Below are 22,229 nucleotides of genomic sequence, written 5' to 3' on the forward strand. Positions count from 1 at the left end.
TTATTGAATTCTTTGGTCAATAGAATACAGTTGCTGTATCAGGACCTGGATCCAGGGACTTGTAGGCCTTTGGGCGACGGGGTCACAGTATTCCACTTCCTATCCCATCCTAAATTTGACAAGTGTACATCATGTTAACCCAGGTAGCCAAGGGTCCCCAAGCCCAGTGGGCCCTGAAATCTTCCTAGTGTTGATGCTAACCCTATATTGTATACTGTGTTTTCTCAATTAAGGGTGTACATATCATAGAGGCAGGCTATGCGGCTACTATAGGGGCCATTGGAGAGAGGGAGCCCAGCCCTGGGTGGTCCTAGATGGCAATAAGGCCTCCTGAAGGAACTGTATTGCTAGCAAACATGGGGGTTCACTGAAAGAGCATGGAGGGGCGATCAAACATCAGGATTGTCAGTCCTGGGTGGCATAGCCCAGCACATAATGGTGGGCCCATTTTGATGTGTGCTATAAGGCCCCCTCTCTTTCATGTCTGTCCTTGTTCTCAATGCACCAACAACATGGGGTTGTGGGATAAAGCACATAGCCACTGTAGAGAGGTGTAAACATAAGCTTCTGGGCACCAATGCAAAATATGTAAGGGTGCCCCTCACTTACCATATGTCATTAATAATAACTGATGTCTTCTTATGTGGCAGAGGGGACTTTGGGCCCCCCAGGCACCAAGGCTCGGATATAGCTGCTACTTCTGCACCTTCTATAGCTTCTTCCTGCCTCTATTATATATACTGCCCGTATGGGGAACGTGAAATTTCAGTAGAGCTCTAAAGTAATTTTATTATAACATATTATGGATTTACTCGTTTAGACATTTGTGTATTTGATCACTTTAAAGGATATTAGTCACCTTGCTAGGCATAGGGCTATTTCCACAGCGTCATGTCCTGGAGACCATTGCATGCTACACTACTAAACAAACCGCACAGGGGAGATCAAACAAAGAAAGCTTGCTTTCGATGAGTGGCTTAACTAGTGCTTGGCGGGCGACAGCGCTTGCATGAGGATATGCTTGAACCTCTGATTCTTTTTAGCTTTAATATCTGATATTTAATACATTCAATATCTGGGATATCTATAGGCATGTGCCAAGGGCAGAACAGAATTGGGGCAGCAGAGATTTTGCAGTATATGCATATGTTAGGGTACGGAGAAAGTAATTAACAGCACTTTAACAGTTATCACTTGTCTAGGAGGAGAGTGGCTACAAAGAGCATCACTTGCTCTGGAGGACCTGGCGTTTTCATGCATTACACAGACAGTCCATTGATTTTAATAGGAACTGTGTAATGCTTAACTTCCCCTATGGTGGCACTGCAGGGGAGCTGAACACTTAATGCCTGGTCCCCCCTTAGATTACAGCTGTGGGGTACCCTGTGATCAGAGGACCCTTGTAACTAAAAGGCTTTGTCCAAAGCTGACAACCTCTAAAAGGTGGTGACCCACGAAACAGTATTATTCCAGTCCATGAATCTATAACAAATAGAGAGGTTGTCACAGCTCCGCCCCTTTTGCCAGCATTACTATATAGAAGTTTAATGTTGCTTAGTATCCTGACCTGTAATAATAGTGGTGACTATTCCACAATTTTCAAGGATCCTTCAAGATTGATCGGAACAAAGCAGGAACTAGTTGTTTTTCTTGCAGACACATCCTTTAATTGATACAAACTGATTATAGTAGGAAAAAAAGCATTAAGAGCAGATGTAGATTATTATCTCACCATGAATCCGGATCTTGCTGGCGGGATGTGACTATACTTAGTAACGCACAACGTAACAGGACACCACAGGTAAATAATGTATTCATTGCAGCTCAGTTTCTTAGCTCTTATACAAATGTGCTATACAATATTACATCATTACTATTCTGTATTTAACCAGTGCCAACCTCTACACTGCTGGAATAGAGATGCCCAAGAGACTTACCCATCTCAAACAGATGCCTCCCTAAGTGCCTGCCACAAAGATGCCCCTCAGACTTCCTGTCACAACTACACCCTGAGTACCAGCGGCAGATGCCACCCAGAGTACCAGCCATAGTTGTCTCCATACACTGCCTCTCAGAGTGCCTGCCTCCAATGCCCACATTTCGGCCTCAGAGGTCCCCCCCCCCCCCCAAAGTACTAGCCACAGATGCTCCTGTGTTGGACAGGGCTTCTTCTCTGTATCTCACACCACAGGCCTCCTGGATGGACAACTCAAACCTTAGCCGTGTAGATGTAGCAGTGTGATAATGTAGATTAACCTGTAGTCCTTTGTAAAATCTACAGATAGGAAAAGTGAAAATAGATTGTTTTCTGTCCAACTCAGCTCTGCTACATCTATAGATAATAAGAACATACAAGTACCAAGCAGATAGATCCAAGCCACCGAGAGGAACCTGACACCTCACTGCCGTTTCATCTGTCATCTGTCCTTTGATCTATATCATCAAACTAACCTTAGATGACCAGTACCTGGAATAGATAAAAAACATTTAGTGGGTGACATAATTCCAAAATAATACTATACAACATCTCAGTCATAAGTGGAAAACCTTTAGGTCCATCCTGAATTATTTTTGTAACATACAATGAAGATACTCCAAGCAGGCAGGTAAAAACCAGAGGATGTCAAGGAAACCTAGAGATGTCCTATATCTTTAGTGCTGGTTGTATAGGATGATGTCATGTCTGTAATGCTGACAGTCTCCAACCTGTGGCTCTCTGGATGTTGCGAAAATACAACTCCTAGCATTTAACATGCTGTGAGTTATAGTTTCGCAACACCTGGTGAGCCACAGGTTGGAGACCACTGCCCTAAGCCTTAAAAAGTAGTTGCAAAACACAAGGACATTAGTAAGATAGTCATAACAGGAAAAGTATTATCATAAAATTTAGATCTCACCCCACCTCTGTTCTATTATAATAGACTAGAAATGCTCCAGGCATGTTTCAGAAACTGATGATAGTTACATCTGTTGTTTCTCAACAGGTGGGCACAACACGCTCGGCAGGTAGACAGACCGTACAAAAAATGCTTAGATGGGAAAGGAGGAATGTGCACAATGAACACTCAGGGACCCACCCACACTCACATATAAAGGTGACACGGGAAAGTTGAGAACACAGCTTCTTGCATCCTCCTTACATCAAGGTGATACTGCCGTGGTACTGAGTCCTCCTGTTTCTACATCAACATCACTGGTGTTCCTCAACACTACAAAATGTCCTACTCCAACAGTTATCAGATGAAAACATCCAGCCAAAAACTACAAAACAATAGTCGGGGCAGCAGCTATGGAGGATTCAGTAGTTCATCCTTGTCCGGAGCTGGTTATGGTGGGGGATTGTCCTCTCAAAATGCCAAGATCAGCTACTCCAGTTCTGGCTTTGGTGGGAGTGATGGTCTTCTGCTTGGTGGGGAGAAACAGACCATGATAAACCTGAATGATCGCCTGGCTTCGTACCTGGATAAAGTGAGAGCTTTGGAGTTGGCTAATTCTGAGCTGGAGAAGAGAATTCGGGAATGGTATGAGCAGCATCAAGCCACCAACAACACCCAATTCCGAGATTATTCCAAATACTTCCAGGTCATCGAAGATCTCAAGAGCAAGGCAAGTTACTAGAATGCATTATAGAGTGCAAACATGTCCTATAGGGGACAAAACATCCATGATGTTAGAGAGTAATTATAAATAATATAATGTAATATTCTTTATAGCATAGAAGAGTCAATTTCATATTCAAAGAATGTTTAAACTCTTTTCTATTATCTATAGACATTGTCATATATTATCTGAATTAAGTGCAGCTGCCAGATCCGGTGGACACCTATTATAGAAACCTATCATATATATCAACCAATAATTCAACAATAGTGTCATCTGATGTCTCAGTCAGACACATCAAAAGATCAAATTAGGAAGGGTCTTCAAAAACTTGGGCAACCCCCAATGCCCTCAGCATACAAACAGGTCCCAGAAATGGAGCTCATAATTGGCCACCTCCCCATTGAAATCAATGAGTGCTCCCCCTCAGTATTTGGACCTGCCCGATCATGATATTGGTGGTTATCCCAATTCTTGGAGACCCCCAACTTATTTGACCTTGTTACCTATTTGATTGTTAAGAGATGCTATGTTAGGAATACCCCTTCAACTAAATATAGACACGTGAAGCCGACAACATTGTCTTGCATGAACCATTAAAAATAACTTACAATAAGCAGTTAAAATTATTGCAAATGTGGAAATAATAAAATGATGCTGTAGCAATAAGGAAGCAATTACATTGTGCTTCTGTTCTGAAACACAATGCCTTGAAGATGGATGTATTTCCACTGTCTACATGGAGCTGGTGCCCTGGGGCTCTCTATGAATGAGATATTTTCTCACAATGAAGTTTTTCCATCATGTTCGGCTTACACTGATGACTAATAAAAAAAAAAAAGATCCCGTAAAAAGCAAACAATACAAGTTTGGGCAATAGAATAAAAGAGACTAAGTTAGAAGACAATGACAGAGACAGCCATCTAAAACATAGACTTTCGACAAAGAGCGACGAGTACAAACATCTTCTTATACCAAGGTTGTTCCTTTTCATGCTTTATATAATACAAATATTTCACACTTATAGACCTTGCATGCAAGATGATCCAGCGAGACATGATGAGGGCACTTATGGAGATCTTAGCCGGGAAAAGTTGGTAGCCCTCGTAGCTACAACCTGAATTATTTCAGATTTTTCCGGTGTCATGGACAATTCCGTTGCTTTCTATTGTATACATTTCTTTAAATGATCCCAGTGCCCTTTTACATATGCATAATAAAACCATAGAATAACGTGTAGGTCATCCATATTTTAGAACTTTAGAAACTTATTTCGATTAGGGTCCTGGGTTCTATTCCGACGAAGGACAACATCTGTTTGGAGTTTCTATGTTCTCACGGTTAAAGTGGTGGTTTCCTAGGACAATGATATTCTCCACACTCCAAAATGTGCTATTAAATGACCTTCAAATCATATGAAGTAGTAAATTATGCATATTACCATTAATCAAAGTTCAGCTGTATCTAAAATCCTCAGAGTTTCTTTTGTCTTGGCATTTCTCCGTACCTGCCACATACTGTAGATCGTTTCACGATGGTACTCGAATTTGGATCTGGATAAGCATTAGCATATTATTATACGAGTACAAATAGATAGACTCCAAACGCATTATCATTATAGGCTAGGTGAAGTTTAGAACACCAACTTCCCCCCATATTTTACCATATAGACTGCTCCATAACTATTAGAACCATACTGAAATAATAGAGCTCATAGTCAGAGTATATAAGAATATAGAAACTTTATTACAAAAAATATATGACATACATTTAAAAACATCTAGAATTAAGACTCTAGTACAAACACTGCGGTATTATAGAGCTCAACAAGGAAAGTGCTATGTAAAGAGTATAATGGGTAAATATATAGACTGCACTGACTACCCACAGAGAAAATTGAAAATTATTATACGAGGTAACAAAATTAGGCACAAAACCTAGACACATAAAAAAAGATATCCTCCAAAGACATCTTATCTGCCAGTATATTAGTTGTCTGTGTGTAATATTAACATCAAGGAGTCTGAACAAAAACAGTTAAGTTGTTTCATGGTGTATAGACACAATGTTAACCACACAACAAATCCTTTTTGTCTAACAGATCATCATTGCAAGCACAGACAATGCCAGGGTTGTTCTTCAGATCGACAACGCCAGGCTGGCAGCTGATGACTTCAGAATGAAGTGAGTTATGTTGTATTACCGACTCTTAGAAATTATATAATTATATAGTAATATATATTGCAGAGGCTTAGGATAGTGGGAAAATTTGAGTAATACATGGACGAATAACCAATATGTTATATATAGATGTTTTTATGGGACCCTTGGCTAGATTATAGAGAGGGCACAAACCACTTTGGTATCCTAGGGACCCATCCTCCCAGCCCAGACCAGTTCTCTCTATCTATCATTTTCTAGTTATGCCCTTGGCAGTCACTATTAATATGGGTATACACTGATCACCTATAGGACCTCTCAGGAAAACTGGTATTCTCTGATGGCTGTTTGGTACTCCCATCCAGCCAAAAGAGGTGGATACGCATGTCCGTAGCTTTGTCTTTGAAGTCTAAGAGAGTCAATGACTTGACCAACTCCATAACTCCCATAAAATTCAGTGGAGAGAGGCACGCGCACGCCCTGCCACCCCTTCTTTATGTGGCTGCTATAAGAAGTCAGTAGGTTCGCGTTCCAAAGGTGGGATAGGGGCACTCACCTTTTTGCTCAGGGGCCTTCACCAACTTTAGTCACGATTTAAAGGTAATCTCTTTGCTGTCATTGTCATTACAACCCATTGTAGAGTCAAGAATTTCAAGTTGTGATTTTAATTTTTATTAACATATAGTTATACTTTGTTTATCAATGTTTCAGGTATGAGAATGAGCTGGCTCTTCGTCAGAGTGTGGATACTGATATCAATGGTCTTCGACGTGTGTTGGATGAATTGACCCTCTCAAGATCTGATCTTGAGCTGCAACTTGAGTCCTTGACGGAAGAGCTTGCATTCCTCAAGAAGAACCACCAAGAGGTAAAAAAATAAATAATGAAACATTTGGCACATTAATAAAGAAATTAATAAAACATTTGGCACATTAATAAAGAAAAAAAGTAAGACTCACTTCCTATACAATGGATGTATTATCTATACAACATACAAAATTGTGATTGATGAACTTGTGTTTCATCTAAATAGGAGATGAGTTCCTTTAAACATAGCACTGGACAAGTGAATGTTGAGATGGACGCTGCTCCAGGTGTGGATCTAACTAAACTTCTGAATGACATGAGAGCAGAGTATGAAGTTCTTGCTGAGAAGAACCGCAGTGAAGCTGAAGAGTGGTTTCTTAAGAAGGTAGAGATCATTTTATATAGAATATATCATTGAAATGTTCAACTTACTCATCTTTATTTCATCTTTCGAAATTGTATTTCTTAACAAAACTGTCTAACTTCGTTCTGGTATTACAGAGCAGTCAGCTAAAAAAGGAAATCTCCATTGGAGTACAAGAAGTCCATACAAGCCGGACGGAGATCTCAGATCTTAAGCGCACACTACAAAATCTTGAAATCGAACTACAGGCTCAGATCTCCATGGTAAGTTTAATATAGAAGAAGTTTTACCAATTGCAGTTGTTAACACCCTCCAAAAACAATATATTCCGTACAAAAATATCTTTCATTTCCATTCTACAATCTCATCTATCCTAGAAAAACTCACTTGAAGGAACATTGGCAGAGACAGAGGGTCGGTATTGCGTTCAGCTTAACCAACTCCAGGTCCAGATCAGCAGCGTAGAAGAACAATTGCAACATGTCAGATCTGATATGGAAAGACAGCAAGGAGAGTATCTACGACTTATGGACATCAAGACCAGGCTAGAGATGGAGATTGAGACCTACAGACGCCTGCTGGAAGGAGAAATCGGGTAAGAACAATGTGTGAACCATGAACAGATACTATATGATGAATAGAGGAAGGGGCAGTCGTAAAATGGATAAAATTTTAGAATTACCGTGAAGCCTATTTGAGACAACAAAACAAAATGGTCTTCTGGAGGGCTGATCCTCTCAAAGAAAAAGCCAATATACATAGGATATAAGAGAATTAAAAATCCATTACAAAACAATCTGCTCTAAATTAAGGTTGGTCTTCTCAAAGAGATGTTTTTTAGGAGGATTCACTGTACTGGATATCGGTGCTATAACGAACATGCAAATTTTTACATTCACAGGTCCATCCCTGTACAGCAGACCAAGTCACAAGCATCATCAGTTGACTCCAAAAAAGGTTTGTTTATCATTTTACTGCATGGGCCTCATGTATCAAAACTGTCAAATAGAAAAACCGGCCTTCAAGGGTGTAGGTACCAAAACAGTAGACCACGCGGCTTCCATGAGGCCCTTGGAGAAAGGGACCCATGCGAACCCTGGTTGTTGGTTCCCTTTTGCTTTCGGGTGGCAACAATTAAGAAAATCTTAGAGATGATGTTTTATTATATTAAGAATTACAAGTATTCCATTTTGTCTATTCTGTTTTTTAATTACTATATGAAATTCCATATATTACACTAATAATTGTTCCTCTCAAATATTTTAGATCCAACCAAAACGAGGAAGGTGAAAACAATAGTTGAAGAGGTCGTTGACGGGAGAGTGGTTTCCACTCAAGTGAAAGAAATTGAAGAGAAGATGGATTAATAGGACAGTTGGATGATAACACAGACACAACCTTCTAAAAGCGAGAAAAATATCAGATAATTGCACTTATTGCACTGAATGAAGTTAAGCATACATTGTAGTTACAGTGCATATATGTTGGAAAATACCAAATGCTTATCTATGACCTTACACAGTATAAGCTATTCTACTGTAATGAAAATAGAAATGCTTGGAATGGCATTATCAATGGAAGAATTAAAGGGGTTAGAACAATTATTAGAAAAACATGGTTCTTCCAAAAACCACGCCACTCTTGTCCATGGGATATGTCTTGTATTGCAGCTTAGCCCTATGCAACCATGTCTTTCTAATCTCATACCACCCCTTTCATTTTACTTTGTGGAAGATGAGTTGTAAGACTACTTGTGCCTGTGATCATTTGACTTAATAAAGCATTATATAAACCTATGTGTGAAGTTTTTCACCTAGTAAAGTCTCATCATGTTAAAGGGGTATTCTGTTTCAGGACTGATGGTCCCATAATATAACTTTATTGTTTTCCTTGTAGCACCACGACAGAGAAAGTAAAGCCTTACAAGGTGCTTACTGATGTTAATAGATGCAAGGATCCTTACAGAGCACAGATCCTTTCAAGCTGTGGAAGCAGATTCAGAGTCCAGGGGTTGAAACAATCAGAAAGAAGGGGGATAAAAGCAAGAATAGTCAAGTAATAGTTCAGGTGTGGTACACCGATAAGTAGCAACAGTTTGTAGCGCAAGGCAGCAATGAACAACACTAGAGGTAAGAAACCTAGTCTGGCAAGGAGGAAGTGCAAGGGCCAGGCTTATATAGGAAGCCAAATGGGTGTGAGCAATCAGGTAATCAAGGCAAGAAATCTCAAGCTGCAGGAAACAAGAGAACCTGGACAAAGATTCAGCAGAGGAGCTGTCCAGCATCACTGGTAGCTCAATGAGAAGAGCTGCTGCCTGAGTCACAAGAGTTCCAGGGTTCAAAACCCACCAGAGCTTCACTTGATGCGTCTCTCCCTTCTGGTTACCAAAGGGGGTCACAATTCCCAATATGTTTCACTTTTTTCAACATTTCCTAATTGTTCATTTTACAAGGCGGTTGTTTAACAATCCAACTGTGGGTCCAAAAATTTTTAAACATATTATATTTATGGTTTTCATAAAAGAATCAACAGTTTTAACTTTGAGGACTAGAAAATGAAGAGAATGGACTGAGGTCCAGGTTGCCTTCAATGTGTGAGCACATTTACTGCATCTAACAAGATCAAACTATATATATTAGGATCTACTTACATGGTCGCTGACTAATCTTGCCAGCTGTGGGGAAAGCATCAGCGATTTTTTGTTTCTTTTTTTTTGTTGGCTGATCCTTAATTATTTCCCCTCTATATAAGTGTAGAAAAAAACGTTAATGGTAGGATTGTGCCTGATAACTGCCAGTCAAATAACCTTTGGCCAATGGCTATCTTTTATACTTTACTTTAGTGCTACAACCAATTTCTATGGTTTTGTTGCTACTATTAATTTTTTTTCCATTTTCTGATAAATACATTAGCAAGTGAAATGAATAGAAAACGTTAAGCTGGGATAGGACCGACAATGCCCTAATTAAAGTGGTCCTTGCACTCAATAAACAGCAAGAACACTTCGGGTCCAATTCACTCTTAGTTGACAACTTGAAATCAATGGGTTTTCTTTTACAGCCAATACCCATTATCAAAATCTCTAAATCAGAGGAAAAAAAAGTCCAAAGTTTTATAGGGTATTAATGAGGAGCCCAGCTTTTGAACCTCCATTGATGTCATCTTCTGACCTGAGGTTCTCTAGTCCCTTGTCAGACTAAACTCTTACAAATAATGTTAAGAATACACATATAGACATACAAATCTGAATTTTTTGGACAAGAACTGTCATGTCCATGGCCGCGGGCCGTCAGGCTCACTCACCTCCTGATGGCCGCAGCCATGGGTCTGCGAGCGCTGGCCCCAGTCTCCTCCTCAGGAGACACCAGAACTCACTTCCGCTTACCTCGGCCAGGTCACCATAGGGTGCGCGTGCACGCTCGTGCCCGCTCTTAAAGGGCCAGTGCGCGCACTTTAAATTAATGTCAAAATTAGCCCATGAGTACCCTGCACTATAAGAAGGGCTCGGCCCATTCCTCCCATCTCTGAGCGTTGTTGTCATACCCAAAGTTTGTCTAAGCAAATGGTCTCCTAGTGTTTCCCAGTTCCCAGTGTTCCCCGTTCCTGTACCTGTATCCTGTATCCCGTGCTATCCTGGTTAAGTGACGTTCTGAAGTCGTGCTGTGCTATATACAATGCCTGTCCTGCTACACAACGCCTGACGTCTTACTGCTGCCTAGTCCCAGCCGAGCCTGTCTCACTACTGTCCGAGCTGCCACAGGTACACTATACGAACTATAGACTGTGACCTGCGTCCTGTTGGCCAGCTGCCATACCGACAAGGCGGTATGGCCCAGTGGGTCCACTTACCCAACATGACAAGAACTATTCTTCACAATGGTCGCACTTAGCAGAAGACTGACGGAAAAAGGACTGGACTCGTATGTTGGTCAGTAGACATTACTGTAGTGAATGTTTCTAACTTTAGAGTAACGTTTGGTTAACGGAATGTGCGTACTTATCCTCTAAGGCCTCATGCACACAAACGTAAAAACGCCCGCAATTACGGCCCCTAATTACGGCCCGTAATTACAGGCCCATAGACTTCTATTGGCCACGGGTACCTTCCCGTTTGCTTACGGGAAGGTGCCTGGGCCGTTGAAAAATATGGAACATGTCCTATTTCAGGCCGATATTACGGCACGGGCAGGCCCATAGAAGTCTATGGGGCTCCCGTAATTACGGGTGGCTACGTGTGTACACCCGTAATTACGGGGGTGTTGCTAGGCGACGTCAGGGCATAGTCACTGTCCAGGGTGCTGAAAGAGTTAACTGATCGGCAGTAACTCTTTCAGCACCCGGAACAGTGACTACGGCTGGAGTTAATAGTATTAGAAGTTAACTTACCCAGAACTCTTCTTCTTCCTCCAGTCCGGCCTACCGGGATGACGTTTTATCCCATGTGACCGCTGCAGCCAATCCCAGGCCAATCACAGGCTGCAACGGTCACATGGACTGCCGCGCCATCCGGGGAGGTCGGACTGGATGTCAAAAGAGGGACGCGTCACCAAGACAACAGCTGGGGTACGTATGAACTTTTTTTTACTTTCAAACGCTGCGGAAACTCTGCCCGAATGGGCTGCCTCTACTCTCTATCCTGATAGAGAGAAGGGGCTGCCGATTAGTGCAGAGAAAACGGGTCCGTAAATACGGGTGGAATACTGGTGACACCGGACCCGTACTTACAGGCATGGGTCCGTAAATACTGGTGGAGTACGGGTCGAATACGTGTGACAATGGACCCGTATTTACACCAGTATTTACGGGAGGAAAAAAATAAGTTTGTGTGCATGGGGCCTAAGTCTATCTTTCTTTCCAGAATCATAGCTATAGGGGGTGCAGGAGTAGAAGTCAAACCCGAATCCTGGTGTCTGAGGGGGCCCAGCGACCTCTCTGCCACATAAGAAGACACAAGTATTATATATGGCACATGGTGGGGGGTCCTGTTACAGATTTTGCATTCGTGGCCCAGGAGCTTCAGGTTACGCCTCTGTATCTATATATTTATTTCTCTATTTATCAATTTTGCAATATAATATGATCTGTTTATTTATCTATCCTTATAATGGAAATATGCAAAGGGCTCTTGAGGTCAAAATTACTAGATGCTAAACGTTAATTTGAATTCCTATTTTACTATTATTTGCATTGTGAAAACCTGAATCCGTTGTCATATTTCAAGTGCTCAGGATGACGTTGTATATTGTCTTGAGAGCTACTTGAACAGACATGCTTACACAGGTAAATTATATTAGAGGATGAGCTCACTATAAATGCAGGACAGGAAGACAACAGGTTTGCAAGGCCTGGAACTTTCTTAAACTATGACACATCTATATGTGACACTTCTATAATGTTGAAATAGTATTAGTAATGTATACCATTATTTGAACCTGTACTTTGGAATTACGACATGGCATCTTCATGGAGACAGTGGCCTTAACTCATTTTCCAGGGTCCCAGATCACTCTCGGTTCACTCAGGGTCCCATATCACTCCAAAGTACCAAAGGATCTCCTGGTGGGCCCAGGCTGTGACACAATAAGGAACCCCAAAGGTCCAGCAGAGCGCACACTCATTTGGAGCAGACTTTGGAGCTAATGCGGGTGACCATGGTGTGTTGAACCTCATAGCCCAGTATTATGGTGATGCCATAGTGATGCAGAGATGTTCTGGAGAGCCCTTTACAGGGTGATGCTCGAGCAGTGGGTAGCAGTAATAATAGGATTGGCCTTTTCGAATGTGTAGCTAAATATATTCAGACCCCCTGTATTAATGTTAGAGCCCGAATTAAACCCCTATATTAATATCAGAACCCAGGCCAGACCCCCTTAATATGTTCAGACTCAAGACCAGACTCCCTAAATATTTTCAGACCCCAGGCCAGACTCCCTAAATATATTCTGACCCAAAATATACAGAGCCCCAGACTGGACTATATATTCACCATCCTTGCTCCCTGTGGCGTAACTACCGCTGTAGCAGCAATAGCGGCTGCTACTGGGCCCGCGGCATGAGGGGGCCCGTGTCACCCGCCGGCACGGGCCCTCACCATGGCCGGAGGCTCCGCTAGCAGCCGCTATGGCTGCTACAGCGCGACGCCACTGAACACTACGGCAGAACAGGGAGGTATCTCCCCGCTCTGCCATTAAACAAGACATGTATCCCCTATCCACAGGACAGGGGATACATGTGTGATCGCTGGCAGCGATAAGGAGAACGGGGGACTGAAAGTCCCCTGAAGTTCTCTATCACAAACCTCGGACTTCCGGGGTCTGTGTCGGCAGCTCCGGAGAAATGAATGGAGTGCCGGTCCCGCTTGTGCGCATGCGTGACCAGCGCTCCTTTCATTTCTATTGAGCTGCGCAGACGCCGGAAGTCAGAGGTTAGTCATGGAGAACTTGGGGGACTTTCAGTCCCCCGTTCTCCTTATCGCTGCCAACGATCACACATGTATCCCCTGTCCTGTGGATAGGGGATACATATCTTTTATTAGGACACACTGTAGGTCGCATTTTTTTGGGAGGGGGGACGCTGTATGGCGTTCCCTACAGGGGGGGCTGTATGGCGTTCCCTACAGGGGGGGCTGTATGGCATTCCCTACAGGGGGAGCTGTATGGCGTTCCCTACAGGGGGGGATGCTGTATGGCGTTCCCTACAGGGGGGGGACGCTGTATGGGGTTCCCTACAGGGGGGGACGCTGTATGGCGTTCCCTACAGGGGGGGACGCTGTATGGCATTCCCTACAGGGGGGGCGCTGTATGGCGTTCCCTACAGGTGGGGACGCTGTATGGCGTTCCCTACAGGGGGGGGCTGTATGGCGTTCCCTACACGGGGGGCTGTATGGCGTTCCCTACAGGGGGGCTGTATGGCGTTCCCTACAGACCCCCCCTGTAGGGAACGCCATACAGACTCCCTGTAGGTAACGCCATACAGTCCCCCCTGTAGATAGCGCCATACAGTCCCCAGTAGATAACGCCATACAGCCCCCCTGTAGATAGAGCCATACAGCCCCCCCCTGTAGATAGTGCCATACAGCCCCCCCCAGTAGGGAACGCCATACAGCCCCCCCTGTAGGGAATGCCATACAGTCCCCCCCTGTAGGGAACGCCATACAGTCCCCCCTGTAGGGAACGCCATACAGTCCCCCCCTGTAGGGAACGCCATACAGTCCCCCCTGTAGAGAACGCCATACAGTCTCCCCCTGTAGGGAACGCCATACAGTCCCCCCTGTAGGGAACGCCATACAGTCCCCCTGTAGGGAACGCCATACACCCCCCCTGTAGGGAACACCATACAGTCCCCCCGTAGATAACGCCATACAGCCCCCCCCCCGTAGGTAACGCCATACAGCCCCCCGTAGATAACGCCATATAGCCCCCTCTGTAGATAGCGCCATACAGCCCCCTCTGTAGATATCTACAAAGGGGGCTGTATGGTGTTATCTACAGGGGGGCTGTATGGCGTTATCAAAAGGGGGGGTTTGTAAAAAAGGCACTATCTACAAGGGGGGGGGTTGTGTGACACCCGGGGAGGGGGGGCCCCAGTCAAAAGTTTGCTATGGGGCCCAGTCTTTCCTAGTTACGCCCCTGCTTGCTCCCTTCTCTTGTTCAGCTCCAAACGGAACTGACCCCATCCAGCGTCAAAACATTGTTTGCACTACAGAACACTATGTCCTACCACTGTGTGGCATCAGAACCAAGTGCAGAGGTGCCCGGAGTGGAACAAGAGCTGGGAGGAAGGAGGATAAGTTTGCAGGTTGCTATCTATTGGATAAATCCAATAGAAAATGGGTGATTTTCTTTTGTTTGGGGCTGCGTCTGCACCCTATTTTTAGCCTTCCTGGTAGCCGGGTGAAATGATAAATCACCAGGTGACCGGGTGAGGGAGGCTAAAAATAAGGTGACTCCCGATGAAACCAGGAGAGTTGACGTGTCTGATGTAGAGCTCCGGTATAAGACAAAGCCAACCATCAGCTTTGCGAAAGTATATGGAAAATGTGTTTGGACCAGTTCACTAATGTAGTCATTACCTAAATCTCAGAACAAGAAGGATCATTATAAACATAGAGGAGGGACAGAGGTGTAACGTGTAGCTCTTGGGGCCCCAATGCAAAATCTGTAACATGGCCCCGACCTACCAAGCGTTATTTATAATACTGGTGTTTTCTTATGTGGCAGCGATGTCATTAGGTCCCCTCAGATGCCAGGGCATGCATTATAAAACAACATAAAACAACCTGTGCCTGTAGAAGGTGCAATGAACTTGAATTTCCAGCTACCTGTTTTATTTTACGTACGATCCAACTCATACAGGATGAGATTGAAGGAAAAAATTTATATTACAGAATTGATATTTATGTCATTACCAAATATATGAGGCAGTACTCACCAAAGGTGAACACCCTTTTGTAGGTTACCTCCTGGTACAGGATTGAGGCAATGAAAGAGTTAATCAACAGTGACTCAGAACACACTCATACAGGGATGAGTGACGAAAAGGAATTGATTCTGGTGTAAAGTAGAAGATAATAGGACACTGAGGGTGTAACACCTAGTATTACCACTATTTATGGTTATTTTACTGTGTGAACCATATGCAAAAGGTGATGAATAAATGATACATAAGCGTAGACAATCAGTGATCAGTATAATCAGCGATCATGATGAAAGGCACATCGCTCATCACACAAGCTATGGGGGTTTGTTCATAGGAACGCTCAGGATTATAATTTAAGAACTTCATTTAACAATGGGTATTATAGTCTAGAAGATATTTGCATATTGTGCTTCTTGGTTCAAAGACAGAGTAGGGTCTAATAGGGCAATAGGTCAATTTATTGGGTTCTTCATGAACATCTGATAGGATCTAAATGTAAAGAAAAGATCACAACTCCCATGTGACACTTGGTGTAATGGTATATTTTGCATAACTTTTCATACCTTAACGTAATGGGAACCCACCCTCCATCTATAAAGAATATATCCACTTTTAATTGCATCGTAATCTTTGTTGTCAGCACTGTACACATCAATAACATCCAATAGGTTATGTGTAAAGAATGTCATAAGAACAAAACCTAGTGGCAAGTGATTGGCTCCAAAATCCCCTCCAAATGGGGTTGTATTCAGCTGTACCTGTTCTGTTAGGGTCCCATTATTATATCAGTACCTATTATATTAGAGTCTGGACCCACTGGTGGATCCTTTAGGACTCTGGTGGGCCAGTATGACCCTGTGCAAAATAGGATCCTTGTCAAAGCAATAGTTTGTTCTCCAGAGCTGTGCTTCCTACAGTAACTAGGAAAAGAAAGTTGCAACCATTGTCAGCCATTTTGGAGGCTTAGGAAAACTGTATTTAGTCATGCAGACAAAGACTTGTCTATACTTTCATCATGTATGTTAGTATCTGTATGGATTAGTACACAAATGGGGGTCCTACACTAAAATAGGAATGGCCATATGATAGCCCACATGCATCAGGAAGCAATCCATTCATTTCAGTGGATGTTTCAATAAAAATAAAATATGACCAGCGACAAAAGTGTTAAGTAAAAAATGTAGTGTAGACTAAGGCACATCACTACAAGACCACATACAATAATTCAAGGAGGTTTCATGTATTAGTTCGTAAAAAAAAAAAATCATAAAACATAATATACATAAATATACAAATAGCTGTAAATGAGTCCCACGGAACTGAGACAAATTTTTTGGGGAGTTCCTATTATTATTCGGTCTTTATTTGCATACACATGTATAGCATGTGTAATTATTTGTACAGTATTATGTACATTGCTAACATTAATATATACTATATTTCTTAAGCTGGAAACTCCAAGGTTCACCAGTGCACCAGAATATTCTCCTGTTGTAATGACGGGGGTGGGGAGACAGACAAGTGAGCCCTAATCTACCCACCACTCAGTCCCTGCCTACTTGCAACTACCCGCCCTAGGCGACGGGGTACAACTGGGCGACGGTCCCTACGCTCAATAAGTGCACGACAGACAAACAGACAAGGGTACACAGAGCTAGGGGAGAAAGGGGCAGTTGCCCACGGCAACACCGTGAGCAACAAGAGAAGTGAACAAGCCGAGTCAAACCAGGAGAGTACGAGGTGCCAAACGCAGAGCAGAAGAGTAGTAAACAAGCCGAGTCAAACCAGGAGTGTACGAGGTACCCAACGCAGAGCAGGAGAGTAGTCAGCAAGCCGGGGTCAATATGAAGCAAGGACAATGGTACAAGAAGCTGCAGCAGGGCCAGGAAACCACACGAGAAGAATCACAAGCAAAGGAGGAACAGGAAAGGCAGGTATAAATAGACAGAGGGCGGGAGCTAGCTCCGTCTGGCCAGGCTGTGATAGGTTCTCCCACTCCTAAGCCTGCCACCCTGAGTGGTGGAAGATGGAGTCAGTCTCACAGACATAGAAGCAGGTGCAGACTGATAATCTATGGGCGTTAACCCCGAAGCTGTGCCTGGCAGATCCTTTACACCTGTGGGCCTAGGGTCTGACTCTGAGACAATAAGGTCCGACATAGGACAACCTCCACTGAAGCTGCCAGCGGAACAAAATACTGGTTTGGCTTTATAATCCTATTAGTCCTTATACATTTATAGTTTTTTTTTAATATGTTGTACTGCTAAGATATGCCAACACATCCTGATTAGTGGGGGTTCAACTGCCAGGAGCCCCACCGATCCCCAAAATGAAATGGCCTTGGTACTTGTTAAGTGCTCAACACCTTCAAATGTTTTTCCTCCACAGTGATGCTCCAGTCGATCCACAGCACGATATACTAGAAAAATCAAAAGGGACCTCGGCTACTTCGTTGTTATGATGGGGGGGGGGTCCCGTAGGAAAGACCATTACTGATCATAATTTTATGGAATACCATTCTAAGATGGAAGTGCCAACTCTGGAAATGTTTTTTTTTTGCAAAGGTCGTTTTTCCAGTGTTGCCTAAGTATGGGCATGTAAAATCTCTCCACCATAAGACTTGAAAACTATTAAAGTTTAACCCCTTAATGCAATGTCACGTACATCTAAGTGACAGCCGTCAAAGGGAAGTCTGGGGAGGGCTCACGTGCTGAGCGCTTTCCATATTGAACGGGTGTCGGCTGGATGTTACAGCCGACACATCACTGTAAAAACGAAACCCAAAAAAACAATGACTGCATCACAGTTTCTTGCCCATTTCACTCCACAAAGAATTTGTTTTCAGTTTCCCAGTACATTATACGGCACATTAAATGGTGCCATGAAAAACTACTACTCCACCTGCAAAAAACAAGCCCTCATATGGAAAAAAAAAAGTTAGGGATTTTGGAAGGCGGGGAGGAAAAAACGAAAATTGGCTGCGGAGGGAACATTTAAAAGGGTATATAAAGGGTCAATAAATAGAGATGGATGGAGTGAAGCAGATCCGGAATCTGATTTGGTGATTGGATCAAGGGAATTCCAAAGCCGGATCCCTTATCCTACTTTTCTTATGTAAAACAGGAAAATTTGATCAAAGGGCATATAAAGTCGTCGGGAATCATTTGACTATATTAATTCCATTATAGGACTCTGCCTCACCTCTCATTGCATCCCAATAGCTATATTCCCTTTCAAGGACATTGCATTGACTTTCTTATTCCATTGGTACCAATGGAAGGTATTTGCTGCCAACAGTGGCGAGGATGAAAATTACTTTACATTGCATTAGTCTGTGGGATTGTACACCAAATATAAAACAACACATTATATAACTTTCCTGAAATTCTTTCTTGAAGAAAATGTATGTGTAAATTAAAAAATAAAAATCAACTGATAAATTCTATAACAACATAGAAGTTGATGAATTGCCTTTATATTAGAGCCCTCGGGACATCAATGCACTTACCTATTTGCTATGTCAGTCTATACATATCATTATCACAATGTTGCATGTCAACTTAACAGACTAATGGTTTTATAGTATTAGGAGCCCAGGGCTATACATTGAAAAATGAGAAGATGAAAAGAATCTGACTCTCAACATTTCGACTGCATCTAAAATATCAATATCTTCTCTCTCCAGCCTTTCAACTGTATCTAAAAAAAGATCAACTTTCCACATTCATATTTGCAGCACATACCGCTGATAGGAGCTATGCAAATACAAACTATATCCTCATGTAGACTGGATATCGAAACGATTGCTCAATCTTGGCTTTGGCTAATGGGTTGAACTTACTGAATCGCAGAAGGAGTCTCATGGCTTTTGGGGACTGTTGGCCCAAAACTTTTATTTCTCCCTTACAGTGTCAAAATATATTAAAGTCAGGGCCATCAAGGGGGTACAGATTACAATTGCGGTTGGTCCTGGTGGTGGTGTGCCAGATTTGCAGGAATCGGGGTCATCAAAGAAATTTAATCTATTGTGGACATTGAGAAGTCATATAGAAAACTGTGTTGAGCACTGGTTCCTACTTTGTGCCTGCTTTCTTGGTCACGACATGCTTAGTCAGTGGCGTCCAAAGAAAAAAGGGAGATGGGGGCTGTATATACAAGTATATGGAACTAAAGGGTACATCACTTGCTCATCTCCTCTTCTCATACTTTTAGAAGGTGAGGGTGGCAGGAAACACTGAGAGGCACCTCTTCTAGTATTTGCTAAGACTGTAGCACCAGTTGTGTCCTTCCTTACAGGTTCGAGTTATGCCAAAATGATTAGAGAGAGATGCCCACATTTGAAAAAAATTAACTTTTGTTTGTCTCACAACCTCCTATAGAGTAACGCAAAAAAACTATTTCTTTTATAGAAAGGAGATGAAGTCACCTTGAGTTAGGGTCTCTCTCTTCATAGTAAGCACATCTATGGTATAATACACATATTTTATCTAAAACTTTTATCACCTGTGAGATACCATGAGATTAGAGAAAATTTTTGTATAACATCCTAGTTCCTTATTTTGTCTAGGAGTCAAAGCATTAAAGAGGATATGTCATAAATGTCAGATAGATGCGGGTCCCACCCGTGACCACAGTTTGTTGTCTTCCTGCCAGCGTCTCCCTCCTAGGAGACACCGGCATTCGCAGCCGGCTGGTCCTTCCCTCACTGGTAAGTTGTGCCCCGGGCTTAAAGGGCCAGCACGCGCACGTGTTTAAAGTTCCATAATCAACCCCTGTCCATCCTGGACTATTAGAAGGGCTCCGCCCTTCCACTCCGTGCCTGAGCATTGTTGTAGTTTTCCCATGTCTGTATTGCAAATGGTCCCTTAGAGTTTTCCTGCTCACAGTGTTCCCTTGTCCTGCCTCCTATATCCTGTATCCCATGCTGTGCCTTGTTCCGAGCCTGTATATTACCTAAGCCATACCTTGCCTCGCCTGCTGGAATACTCCATGTCGGTTTCGCCTGTCATCCCGGATACCATCCGCCACGTCTGTCATAACCCACCACCTCCAGCCCCATCTGTGCCAGAGCCCTTGTCGCCCTCCGGACTATACCAGGTACCCGTGTGCTACACTCCTACCATAGACTTTGTGCGTAGACTGTGCGTTGGTCAGCTGCCTTTCCGCTAAGGCGGAATGGTCTAGCAGGTGCACATACCCCTAGATCGTGACACCAGCCACTTGCTGATTCCTTGTCGGGAGTTACGAAAACAGCGTAGCTCAGTGAGTTATGCTGTTTCCGTAATTTCTAACCATGTCCCGATCATGTAATCAGGAAGTGTCCGGGAGTTAGTGTGAGTACAAAAAGCTAGAACTGGGTTTAGGGGACCCCGTTCTAAAAATAGGTGCGGGTCCCAGATATGGGACTCGAATCTATGTGACATTTATGACATAGACATCTCCGGTGGATATGTCATGAATGTCCCTCATGGGAAAACCCCTTAAGGCAGGTGTTGGTGGCCTATCCCATATTAATCACAGTATTATAAGGTACCACACATATAAGAAGAAGTCACTTGAATTTGAATGAATAGTTACAAGTGCATATGTGATCAAGACTGAACAAATTCACCTTCACACACCTGAACATTCAGATTGTACTGCCCCCTACTGCTTTAACATGCCCCAATAGTGACCACTTAGCAACAGATCACCAACTCAAAAGCGTCACCCTTTGAGCGTCACCAGTTAGGTATTTTGCTTATTCCAGATGGTTTTATTGTAAGAGGGAACCCTTGTAAAAAAATCTACCCTTACCTGAGGCAGTATGTAATGCAGCCAAATATTTCAACAACTCAGTTAGTACACTTTCATATAACACCCCATAATTACATACCAAGAGGACTCATAAATCCTACTGTTAGTTTATATAGACTGTATAAGGTGCAGAAATATCATTTTATGTGTCAAGGGATTGCTGCCTAACTTTGTCTTTTTGGTATGTCTGTCTTTAAAACGTTTTTAAATGTAATTCTGTGGATCTCTGTGAACTCACATTCTCCCAAGTGGAGTACCCCAATGTATGATGCACACATGCCCCAGTAGGGTCAGGGGTTGTCTACTTGGAGTAACCCTTTAACAAGCCTTTTTGAAGCTCGGTCTCTAATTTTTTTCTCTGTCTATTTTTTAGGGCTAAATTATAGGGTGAGCAAATGGGACCCTACCATCTATGACTTGAGGAGGCCTCCCTAAAAACAGTTAAAACAACTAAAAATTTGTAATAAAAAACATTTTATTAACTTTGAAGTTATTTTATAATTAATGCTGAAATATTGGGGCCGCCACAAAATATGTTGCCCAGGGGTCTCCACTAAGTTATACAGACACTAATCCTTTTATACATGGCAATTTATTTTTGGACTTGAAAAAGTAAGTAGAGAACCTGCTGAAAATGCACATGAACATACAAGCACCATGCTAACTGTGTCCTAGGGCCCGGAATGCAAGCTGCTTTCCAAAAATCCACCTTGTTGTTGATTAATGAAGAATAATTTATGTTTTTAATAGATTTAAATGTAAAAGAACAATGGTGTTAACTTTGTTGTATGTCACATCTATGTCCATATTCTGAGGTGAATGTGGAAATGACACAATCAAAGTTAAGGGTTATCACTAGGAGATCCAGATGGTCCATATATGTGAGATCTTCTTTGTAGACTCTATATGGGTGAAACATAGGTAAATTATATAAAGAGCAAGAAGAACTCAGGGGTCCCTCTCCTTGGCAGTCCATGATACCACAATCCTAGAAATACCCACTTCCTTTCCATCCACTGCTCCTTTTTCCATGGGCTCTTCAAACATTCACAATGCTCTTCTTCTAAACATGCTCCCTTATCTT

General features: G+C 42.8%; 1 protein-coding gene and 1 long non-coding RNA gene across 4 annotated transcripts in view; one reads left to right on the plus strand and one right to left on the minus strand.

Moving 5' to 3' along the window:
- Window positions 1-2,091: 2,091 nt before the first annotated feature.
- LOC142665431 (uncharacterized) overlaps window positions 2,092-22,229 on the minus strand; it is a 252,998-nt gene continuing 232,860 nt past the window's right edge. For 2 of the 3 annotated variants that reach the window (XR_012851503.1, XR_012851500.1), the window contains exons 6-7: window positions 7,319-7,509; window positions 5,732-6,607 (exon numbers count right to left, since the gene is read on the minus strand). This is a non-coding gene — a long non-coding RNA (uncharacterized LOC142665431). Of the gene's footprint in view, window positions 2,468-3,459; window positions 3,645-5,731; window positions 6,608-7,318; window positions 7,510-22,229 lie in introns of those variants that run through there. The other variant, XR_012851501.1, reaches the window with a different exon arrangement.
- Window positions 2,429-8,707, plus strand: LOC142665430 (keratin, type I cytoskeletal 12-like). Its single transcript, XM_075845129.1, has 8 exons — window positions 2,429-3,606; window positions 5,702-5,784; window positions 6,472-6,628; window positions 6,794-6,952; window positions 7,069-7,194; window positions 7,309-7,526; window positions 7,833-7,888; window positions 8,198-8,707. Exons 1-8 carry the CDS (start codon window positions 3,217-3,219, stop codon window positions 8,296-8,298), a joined length of 1,290 nt encoding a protein of 429 aa, XP_075701244.1. The 5' UTR covers window positions 2,429-3,216; the 3' UTR covers window positions 8,299-8,707.

The sequence above is a fragment of the Rhinoderma darwinii genome, chromosome 13, assembly GCF_050947455.1.
Source record: "Rhinoderma darwinii isolate aRhiDar2 chromosome 13, aRhiDar2.hap1, whole genome shotgun sequence".
Taxonomy (NCBI): Eukaryota; Metazoa; Chordata; class Amphibia; order Anura; family Rhinodermatidae; genus Rhinoderma; species Rhinoderma darwinii.